The sequence below is a fragment of the Balaenoptera physalus genome (assembly GCF_965194825.1).
Source record: "Balaenoptera physalus genome assembly, chromosome: 9".
Classification (NCBI taxonomy): domain Eukaryota; kingdom Metazoa; phylum Chordata; class Mammalia; order Artiodactyla; family Balaenopteridae; genus Balaenoptera; species Balaenoptera physalus.
Window position 1 is genome coordinate 31411914 of NC_138888.1, and position 12128 is coordinate 31424041.

Here is a 12128-nt window from a genome sequence, read left to right on the forward strand (position 1 = left end):
CGGGGAATAGACGCCCTCAGGCGACCTACACGCAGAGGCGGGTCCAAATCCAAAGCTGAACCCCAGGAACTGTGCGAACAGGGAAGATAAGGGGAAATCTCTCCCAGCAACCTTAGAAGCAGCGGATTAAAACTCCACAAACAACTTGATGGGCCTGCAGCTGGTGAATACCTGAATAGACAACGAATCATCCCAAATTCAGGAGGTGGACTTTGGGAGCAGGATATATTAATTTTTCCCCTTTTCCTTTATTTGTGAGTGTATATGTATATGCTTCTGGGTGCGATTTTGTCTGTATAGCTTTGCTTTACAATAGCTTTATTTTACTTCACTATATTATAGCCTCTTTCTTTCTTTCTGTCTTTCTTTCTATTTTTTCTCCCTTTTACTCTGAGCCGTGTGGACGAAAGGCTCTTGGTGCTCCAGCCAGGCATCAGGGCCGTGCCTCTGAGGTGGGAGAGCCAACTTCAGGACACTGGTCCACAAGAGACCTCCCAGCTTCACGTAATACCAAACGGCAAAAATCTCTCAGAGATCTCTATCTCAACATCAAGACCCAGCTTCACTCAACGACCAACAAGCTACAGTGCTGGACACCATATGCCAAACAACTAGCAAGACAGGAACACAGACCCATCCATTAGCAGAGAGGCTGCCTAAAATCATAATAAGGCCACAGACACCCCAAAATACACCACCAGACGTGGACGTGCCCACCAGAAAGACAAGAGCCAACCTCATCCACCAGAGCTCAGGCACTAGTTCCCTCCACCAGGAAGCCTACACAACCCACTGAACCAACCTTAGCCACTGGGGACAGATAGCAAAAACAACAGGAACTACGAACCTGCAGCCTGTGAAAAGGAGACCCCAAACACAGTAAGATAAGCAAAATGAGACGACAGAAAAACACACAGCAGATGAAGGAGCAGGGTCAAAACACACCAGACCTAACAAATGAAGAGGAAATAGGTAGTCTACCTGAAAAAGAATTCAGAATAATGATAGTAAGGATGATCCAAAATCTTGGAAATAGAATAGACAAAATGCAAGAAACATTTAACAAGGACGTAGAAGAACTAAAGAGGAACCAAGCAATGATGAAAACCACAATAAATGAAATTAAAAATACTCTAGATGGGATCAATAGCAGAATAACTGAGGCAGAAGAAAGGATAAGTGACCTGGAAGATAAAATGGTGGAAATAACTACTGCAGAGCAGGATAAAGAAAAAAGAATGAAAAGAACTGAGGACAGTCTCAGAGACCTCTGGGACAACATTAAACGTGCCAACATTCGAATTATAGGGGTCCCAGAAGAAGAAGAGAAAAAGAAAGGGACTGAGAAGATATTTGAAGAGATTATAGTTGAAAACTTCCCTAATATGGGAAAGGAAATAGTTAATCAAGTCCTGGAAGCACAGAGAGTCCCATACAGGATAAACCCAAGGAGAAACACACCAAGACACATATTAATCAAACTGTCAAAAATTAAATATAAGGAAAACATATTAAAGGCAGCAAGGGAAAAAAAACAAATAACACACAAGGGAATCCCCATAAGGTTAACATCTGATCTTTCAGCAGAAACTCTGCAAGCCAGAAGGGAGTGGCAGGATATACTTAAAGTGATGAAGGAGAAAAACCTGCAACCAAGATTACACTACCCAGCAAGGATCTCATTCAGATTCGATGGAGAAATTAAAACCTTTACAGACAAGCAAAAGCTGAGAGAGTTCAGCACCACCAAACCAGCTTTACAACAAATGCTAAAGGAACTACTCTAGGCAAGAAACACAAGAGAAGGAAAACACCTACAATAACAAACCCAAAACATTTAAGAAAATGGGAATAGGAACATACATATCGATAATTACCTTGAATGTAAATGGATTAAATGCTCCCACCAAAAGACACAGGCTGGCTGAATGGATACAAAAACAAGACCCATCTATATGCTGTCTACAAGAGACCCACTTCAGACCCAGAGACACATATAGACTGAAAGTGAGGGGATGGAAAAAGATATTCCATGCAAATGGAAATCAAAAGAAAGCTGGAGTAGCAATTCTCATATCAGACAAAATAGACTTTAAAATAAAGACTATTACAAGAGACAAAGAAGGACACTATATAATGATCAAGGGATCGATCCAAGAGGAAGGTATAACAATTGTAAATATTTATGCACCCAACATAGGAGCACCTCAATACATAAGGCAAATACTAACAGCCATAAAAGGGGAAATCGACAGCAACACAATCATAGTAGGGGACTTTAACACCCCACTCTCACCAATGGACAGATCATCCAAAATGAAAATAAATAAGGAAACACAAGCTTTAAATGATACATTAAACAAGATTGACTTAATTGATATTTATAGGACATTCCATCCAAAAACAACAGAATACACATTTTTCTCAAGTGCTCATGGAACATTCTCCAGGATAGATCATATCTTGGGTCACAAATCAAGCCTTGGTAAATTTAAGAAAATTGAAATCGTATCAAGTATCTTTTCCGACCACAACGCTATGAGACTAGATATCAATTACAGGAAAAGACCTGTAAAAAATACAAACACATGGAGGCTACACAATACATTACTTAATAACGAAGTGATCACTGAAGAAATCAAAGGGGAAATCAAAAAATACCTAGAAACAAATGACAATGGAGATACGACGACCCAAAACCTATGGGACGCAGCAAAAGCAGTGCTAAGAGGGAAGTTTATAGCAATACAAGCCTACCTCAAGAAACAGGAAACATCTCGAATAAACAACCTAACCTTGCACCTAAAGCAATTAGAGAAAGAAGAACAAAAAAACCCCAAAGCCAGCAGAAGGAAAGAAATTATAAAGATCAGGTCAGAAATAAATGAAAAAGAAATGAAGGAAACAATAGCAAAAATCAATGAAACTAAAAGCTGGTTCTTTGAGAAGATAAACAAAATTGATAAACCATTAGCCAGACTCATCAAGAGAAAAAGGGAGAAGACTCAGATCAATAGAATTAGAAATGAAAAAGGAGAAGTAACCACTGACACTGCAGAAATACAAAAGATCATGAGAGATTACTACAAGCAACTCTATGCCAATAAAATGGACAACCTGGAAGAAATGGACAGATTCTTAGAAAGGCACAAACTGCCGAGACTGAACCAGGAAGAAATAGAAAATATGAACAGACCAATCACAAGCACTGAAATTGAAACTGTGATTAAAAACCTTCCAACAAACAAAAGCCCAGGACCAGATGGCTTCACAGGTGAATTCTATCAAACATTTAGAGAAGAGCTAACACCTATCCTTCTCAAACTCTTCCAAAATATTGCAGAGGGAGGAACACTCCCAAACTCATTCTACGAGGCCACCATCACCCTGATACCAAAACCAGACAAAGATGTCACAAAGAAAGAAAACTACAGGCCAATATCACTGATGAACATAGATGCAAAAATCCTCAACAAAATACTAGCAAACAGAATCCAACAGCACATTAAAAGGATCATACACCATGATCAAGTGGGGTTTATCCCAGGAATGCAAGGATTCTTCAATATACGCAAATCAATCAATGTGATACATCATATTAACAAACTGAAGGAGAAAAACCATATGATCATCTCAATAGATGCAGAGAAAGCTTTCGACAAAATTCAACACCCATTTATGATAAAAGCCCTGCAGAAAGTAGGCATAGAGGGAACTTTCCTCAACATAATAAAGGCCATATATGACAAACCCACAGCCAACATTGTCCTCAATGGTGAAAAACTGAAACCATTTCCACTAAGATCAGGAACAAGACAAGGTTGCCCACTCTCACCACTATTATTCAACATAGTTTTGGAAGTGTTAGCCACAGCAATCAGAGAAGACAAAGAAATAAAAGGAATCCAAATCGGAAAAGAAGAAGTAAAGCTGTCACTATTTGCAGATGACATGATACTATACATAGAGAATCCTAAAGATGCTACCAGAAAACTCCTAGAGCTAATCAATGAATTTGGTAAAGTAGCAGGATACAAAATTAATGCACAGAAATCTCTTGCATTTCTATACACTAATGACGAAAAATCTGAAAGTGAAATTAAGAAAACACTCCCATTTACCATTGCAACAAAAAGAATAAAATATCTAGGAATAAACCTACCTAAGGAGACAAAAGACCTGTATGCAGAAAATTATAAGACACTGATGAAAGAAATTAAAGATGATACAAATAGATGGAGAGATATACCATGTTCCTGGATTGGAAGAATCAACATTGTGAAAATGACTCTACTACCCAAAGCAATCTACAGATTCAATGCAATCCCTATCAAACTACCACTGGCATTTTTCACAGAACTAGAACAAAAAATTTCACAATTTGTATGGAAACACAAAAGACCCCGAATAGCCAAAGCAATCTTGAGAACGAAAAATGGAGCTGGGGGAATCAGGCTCCCTGACTTCAGACTATATTACAAAGCTTCAGTAATCAAGACAGTTTGGTACTGGCACAAAAACAGAAATATAGATCAATGGAACAGGATAGAAAGCCCAGAGATAAACCCACACACATATGGGCACCTTATTTTTGATAAAGGAGGCAAGCATATACAGTGGAGAAAAGACAGCCTCTTCAATAAGTGGTGCTGGGAAAATTGGACAGGTACATGTAAAAGTATGAAAATAGAACACTCCCTGACACCATGCACAAAAATAAACTCAAAATGGATTAAAGACCTAAGTGTAAGGGCAGACACTATCAAACTCTTAGAGGAAAACATAGGCAGAACACTCTATGACATACATCACAGCAAGATTCTTTTTGACCCAGCTCCCAGAGAAATGGAAATAAGAACACAAATAAACAAATGGGACCTAATGAAACTTAAAAGCTTTTGCACAGCAAAGGAAACCATAAACAAGACCAAAAGACAACCATCAGAATGGGAGAAAATATTTGCAAATGAAGCAACTGACAAAGGATTAATCTCCAAGATTTACAAGCAGCTCATGCAGCTCAATAACAAAAAAACGAACAACCCAATCCAAAAATGGGCCGAAGACCTAAATAGACATTTCTCCAAAGAAGATATACAGATGGCCTACAGACACATGAAAGAATGCTCAACATCATTAATCATTAGAGAAATGCAAATCAAAACTACAATGAGATATCATCTCACTCCGGTCAGAATGGCCATCATCAAAAAATCTAGAAACAATAAATGCTGGAGAGGGTGTGGAGGAAAGGGAACACTCTTGCACTGTTGGTGGGAATGTAAATTGATACAGCCACTATGGAGAACAGTATGGAGGTTCCTTAAAAAACTACAAATAGAACTACCATACGACCCAGCAATCCCACTACTGGGCATATACCCTGAGAAAACCATAGGTCAAAAAGAGTCATGTACCAAAATGTTCATTGCAGCTCTATTTACAATAGCCAGGACATGGAAGCAATCTAAATGTCCATCGACAGATGAATGGATAAAGAAGATGTGGCACATATATACAATGGAATATTACTCAGCCATAAAAAGAAATGAAATGGAGGTATTTGTAATGAGGTGGATGGAGTTAGAGTCTGTCATACAGAGTGAAGTAAGTCAGAAAGAGAAAAACAAATACAGTATGCTAACACATATATACGGAATCTAAGGGGAAAAAAAAAAAAAAAAAAGAGAAAAAAAAAAAAAAAAAAAAAAAAAAGGCCATGAAGAACCTAGTGGCAAGACGGGAATAAAGACACAGACCTACTAGAGAATGGACTTGAGGATATGGGGAGGGGGTGGGGTGAGATGTGACAGGGTAAGAGAGTGTCATGGACATATATACACTACCAAATGTAAAATAGATAACTAGTGGGAAGCAGCCGCATAGCACAGGGAGATCAGCTCGGTGCTTTGTGACCATCTAGAGGGATGGGATGGGGAGGGTGGGAGGGAGGGAGATGCAAGAGGGAAGAGAAATGGGAACATATTGTATATGTATAACTGATTCACTTTGTTATAAAGCAGAAGCTAACACACCATTGTAAGGCAATTATACTTCAATAAAGATGTTAAAAAAAAAAAAAAAAGACTAGAGCCAGAATATGGGGCACTGAGAAACTGGAGTGGGAGGATTTGAATTTGAAATCTTAGTGTGATGAGGCTAAGACAATATGGAGAAGGTAATTTTTGAGCTACAGCCAGAAGGAGGTGAGGGAGTGGGCTGTACAGATACATGGAGTAAGATTGTCTCAGGCAGAGGAACAGCCTGTGCAAAGGCCCTACAGCAGAAGCAAGCCTGGTATGTTGGGGTCACCGAAAAGGTCAGTATGGCTCGAGTAGAGTGACAGAACCCAGGAAAGTAGCTGGAGAGGAGTCTGAGAGGCAGGGGCACAGCAGGGCTCATACCACTAGGGCCTTGTGGGATTTACTCTTTGCTAAACTGCAAGCCGTTGAAGTTTTTGGTGCAAAAGAGTGCCGTAATCGGACTTGTTCTTTTAAGTAATTATTCTGGCTGATAAACTGAGAATAGATTATAGGGAACAGAAATAGAAACAGGGAGACGTGTAAAAAGGCAGCTGCAGTAGTGCAGGCAAAAGAGGATGACAGCTCGACCAGAGTGTTAATGCTGGGGGTAATAAAAAGCTCTCAGACTGCATATAATATTTTGAATTAGAGGCACAAGGGTTTACTGACAGACGGGATGAGGGATGTAAGAGAGAGGAATCAATGTTGACTTCAAGATTTTTTGGCCCAAACAACTGGAAAAATAAAATTACCATCAAGATTAAGACCAAAAAAAAAAAAAAATTCTAGGGGCTTCCCTGGTGGCACTGTGGTTAAGAATCCGCCTGCCAATTCTGGGGACACGGGTTCGAGCCCTGGTCCGGGACAATCCCACATGCCACGGAGCAACTAAGCCCGTGTGCCACAACTACTGAAGCCCGTGCACCACAACTACCGAAGTCCGCGCGCCTAGAGTCCGTGTGCCCTAACAAGAGAAGCCACCGCAGTGAGAAGCCCGTGCACCGCAACGAAGAGTAGCGCCCCCCTCGCCGCGACTAGAGAAAGCCCATGCGCAGCAACGAAGTCCCAACGCAGCCAAAAAAAAAAAAAAAAAATCGAATCATCCCTGCCTAGACGGGATCACATCTGCAGGTGCTTTAGTACCTGTTGTAAATCCTATATATGGAAGGAAAGGTGCCATTTATAGCCACATCTGATCCTGGCCAAAAGTAGGTACCAGCTTTTAAACCTTGATACATTGCTGTCAGCCAGATCTATAAGAAGTGAAAATTTCAAATAAGTGGAGGTTAAGAGAATAATCAGTTTGAGTAGAAATGGTGCCATTTACGAGAAACTGAACAGTACTAACAGTTGCAAAATTTATTCAACTATTAAAATGTATTTAAATTATTTAAAATTTGTCTTTGTCGCAGTTTAAAAAAGTAATTATCCAGGCATCCACTTCAAAAATCAAAAAACATAGGACAGTAAGAAACATCATTTTTCAAATTGGTAAAATTGTACAGTTCTTCTTTCCCTTTTAAAGATTTATAAAACAGAATGAATAAAAAAGTTAACAGATAATCTTTCTGAGTAACTTCCAGGTTGATACGTTTATAATAAAACATCCAAGTTTCAACTGAAGACAATTTAGGTGAACAACTATACACGTTAAAAAGATTCAAATTATAATTATAAATAATGGTGAAACACCATCCCACCCCTAGCCCTTAGAAATTAAAAAGATAATGTAAAACTCAAAGTGGAGAGAGAAGAGAGATCCACTGTCACGTTGGGAAATGAAGGTTACTTTGGAGCCACATGAAGAATGCTACATACTGGTTGTCCATGCCACCAAACTGGATTATCTTTCTCCTTTGAAGAAAGTGAAAACTTCTTGTTGAGGTATACATCATACATATTATTGTCAATGATGCCATGTGATTCTGGATATAACCCCTAAAATGATAATTTTTAAAAAAGATTTAAGATAAAATAATAAATTAATAAAACATACACTTAAATTGAAATAGCATAAGACCTATAACTCATATTTGAAAAGATGCCATATACCTTTCAATATAAAACCCCTGGATCTGAACCCTAATGCCAAATATACATACTAGTATTATATATATTCTAGTTCCACTGTGGTCTATAGCTGCAAACGAATGACATTAGGCAGATGATTTGGGCTGATAGTTTTAATATAACTCATGTTATTAATAACTGTTTGCTAATTATAGATTCTATATTATAATATTGATTAGCCATTGGTTTTATTGGCAGTAATAGCAAGAAATTTACTACATGGATGCTTTTAAGTATCAGACAGCCTGGCAAATGGGTTAAAGTGTGTTACCAGCACTTTAAAAGGAAGCCTGCCAAGTCTCTGTACTTCCTCCCTTCCATCCATCCATCAATCCAGTCATTCCTTCAATTCACATATTTTTATTGAATGCCCATGATACCCTATGCAGTTGTAACTACATTTAGAGAGGTTTTTAGGGTCATTATTTCGGAACATTACTATATATATGAATATGGATACATATGCATATGTAGGAAATTAATAGCACTTATGTATAATCCCTCATTTATATATACATGTATAAGTATTAATATATTATGTATGTAGACTTATGTAAGTATGCGTACATATAGTCAATTCTTGCTATTTGCAATAGTTATGCTCTATAAAGTTGCTGCAAACACTGAATTAGTGAATATCGAACCACTGCTCCTAGAGAAAATAAAGGGTTATGTTCCTGTGAGCTTTTGGTTACAATATTTTTGTCTACTGATCCATATGTAATCTTGTTTTATGTGTGTTTCTGTTTGAAGATCCCTTATTTAATATATATTTTTAGTTCAGTATAACTCATGACTGAACACATCTAACACACATATCTTCTCCATAAGGTACATCACAGACTTCTTGCTCTTAGGAACGCTAGAAAGTACTTGAGCACCACACTTGAGGGCCATTGTAAACAGCAAAATCTCCAATAAAAAAGCACAAACATGTGAAAAACATGGCACTAAATAGACAGTAGACTGTGAAAACAACATTTGTTTATAGAATGAGAGCTAAAAACAAGAAGGCAGAGTATTGCCTTGTTAGACCTCAGCTGGAAACATGTGAGCTGGGTAACTCAAATGTTTAGGTGAATCTGCAAAATGGAATCTGCATTTATACATGCACACACACACATGCAAACACACATATATACATATATACATACATATAATTACTTAAGGGCTAAAATTTAAATAAGTTGTAATTACTGTTCCATACTAATAAATGCAATGTAGTAAAGACATAATATCCTTTGGCAATAAAGGCTGAGGCAGAGGACGCCTTAAGATGTGTTCTAAATCTATAAATATTAAATAAGTTAATCTTCCTTTGAGTTCATTTTGATCATTTCTTGTACGTCTTCTCATACACTGAGGAGAATTCATTTGCTTTACTTGCTTTATCTAAAGAGATATAGCCAGTTTGGGACTTCCCTGGTGGCGCAGTGGTTAAGAATCCACCTGCCAATGCTGGGGACATGGGTTCGAGCCCTGGTCCCAGAAGATCCCATATGCAGCAGAGCAACTAAGCCTGTGCTCCACAACTACTGAACCTGCACTCTAGAGCCCGCGAGCCACAACTACTGAGCCTGCGCACCACAACTACTGAAGCCCATGGGCCTAGAGCCTGTGCTCCACAACAATGAGAAGCCCGCACACTGCAACAAAGAGTGGCCCCTGCTCTCTGCAACTAGAGAAAGCCCGTGCGTAACAACAAAGACCCAATGCAGACAAAAATAAATAAATAAATGTTTAAAAATAAATATATAAATTTATAAAGAGATATAGCCAGTTTGAATTCAATTATGAAACAAGAGACTTTATCAAATTAAATATAATAAAAAAAGACTAGGAAAGAAAGAACTTTCCCACATCAGAGTGGCTGTCCTCATACATAGCCTGCCATTCCCAGCAGACCTTCAGATAAATGGAGGGTAATCAAAAGATCAGAATAGAGGGTATTTCTCACATCCAAGAGGCTATCCTGGCCTGTCACAGAGGTAAATGAACCTAATGCTGGGACACTCAATCACAGTTAACATCTCACAGCCCTGGATTGACCCCATACTGAGACACTCCTTCCCAGCCTGAATTAGCTGTGACTGCCACCACACATGCTCATGAAATGTGTGACCTGCGGCTTGGCCAGTTCCGCCTAAGCATGTCTGGTGTGGTCAGTTGCCCTTCGGGGGCCTGTCAGTCTTGCCACTGGGCTAAGCACTTACCGTGACAATGGTGTAATGATTTGGGAAGGTTTTGGTTGGATAGGCAGGTCTCAGGTATTTTGAATGAATTCCGCATGTTTCTGCAGCAAAGGATAGTGAGAAATTAAGACGTTGTTTCTTCCTCAGAAGTTGTTTGAATAACTAAAAATCTGAACACGAAAGTTTCACAGAGAAATAGAAAACTAACTAAGGGGTGAATTAGATGGAAAGAGGTCGAAATTCTGATGCTTAAAATTCCTCCATTCCAAGGAATGACAGTTTTCAGGAGAGAAGTGAGCTAAATCAAGGGTCAGGAAAATTTTTCTATAAAGAACTAGATAATAAATATGTTAGGCTTTGCAAATCCATATGGTCTCTGTTGCAACAGCTCACCTCTGCTATTAAGGCCTCTAAGCATCTATAGACAACATGTAAACAAATGAGCATAGCTGTGTTCTAATAAAACTTTATTTATAGACATTGAAATTTGAATTTCACATTTTTTTTTTGCATGGCACAAAATATTCTTTTTTTCCCAACCATTTAAGAATGAAAACAATTCTTAGCATTAACAGGCCTTACAAAAACAGGCAGAGTGGGCGAGATTTGGCCCGTAGGCCACAGCTTGCTGACCCCTGAGCTAAATGTACCCTACTTTACACAGTGCCAGCTTTGTTTGCTTTAGCTGCTCCCCTCTTTCTGACCCAGGTCATTACAACAAGAATTTCTATATAACATCGGCTTCTTAGCTAGTTCTTATACATAAAATATCCAATATAACAAAAGTGAACACAACTATCTTGATAACTGAAAAGGAGTTTAACTTGTGTAAATGCATAAGCCCATGCCACAAAGCAATGTTACAAGATGAACTAACTTTCCCACTTATTATTTTCAGTCAGTACAGTTTCCATCTGATCAGTGAAGTTTCCTGTGATCCGTTTTCCCCAAAGCATGGCATCAAATTGGCTTTCAGTTATTCTGTTGTTTTCATCTGTGCAATAACTCTGCTCAAGGAGGTCAGAACCACTAAGGCACACTGATATTTCCTCTGCAGCAGTGAAGTGTGAGAAATTTTCCATACCAAAATCCTACCAACTCTAATTCTAAAAGAGAGCTTCACCATTAGAGATTCTATTTAGGTTAAAACAAAAAGTGCAAAGGATTGTTGTCCAGAAAGCAACAAACATTGCAACTGGAAATAATGAAGGTTTTCTCAAATAGGCTTGGAACTGGTCTCCTTCCCAGCCTCTAGAACAGCGTTTCCAATATTTTCCAGGAATTTCCTCCTTCAGAAGATTCTTGGATCCAATACCAAGTCTACTAAATAGGACTCTGGTGGGGATGGGGGAGGTTGAAAAGTGGAGGAAAAGGAGCTCAAAAAATCTGCATTTCTAGCAAGCACCCCAAGTGGTTCTGATGTACTTGAGTTTGAGGCCTGCTCTAGGACATAACGTATAATCAACTTTTTTCGTTCTCAGTCAGTACCCCCAGTAAATAAATCATGTCCTCAATCAGGGAAAGAAACATTTAATATTGTTAAGAAGTCATATGATAGAAAATAAAATGAGATCACATCCACTGATAAAAGAATTTAAGTGGGGAAAACAATCATACAATAGAGAGAGATATAAGGTCAGTTTCTGTTTTTATTTCCCTGAAACATGGGTAACGCGTTCAAATTCTTAAATGCCTAAAGTCACAGAGTATAAAATAAAAAACAAAGCTACCAGTGATGTAAAAACATGACACCTTCGTAGTTTTAAACAGGACACATCTGTTGACTATCTACAGATTCAAGCTACCATTTTCGATCACCTGCCTTTGAACCAGAGCTATTACA

General features: G+C 38.5%; 1 protein-coding gene across 2 annotated transcripts in view; it reads right to left on the reverse strand.

Annotated features, from left to right (window-relative positions):
* ENPP3 (ectonucleotide pyrophosphatase/phosphodiesterase 3) overlaps window positions 1-12128 on the reverse strand; it is a 94822-nt gene that overhangs the window by 42121 nt on the left and 40573 nt on the right. For both annotated transcript variants that reach the window (XM_082474565.1, XM_082474564.1), the window contains 3 exons: window positions 10307-10386; window positions 7842-7961; window positions 7167-7276 (listed from right to left, as the gene is read on the reverse strand). In XM_082474565.1, coding sequence (XP_082330691.1) covers window positions 7167-7276; window positions 7842-7961; window positions 10307-10386 — 310 coding nt within the window. The remainder of the gene's footprint in view (window positions 1-7166; window positions 7277-7841; window positions 7962-10306; window positions 10387-12128) is intronic.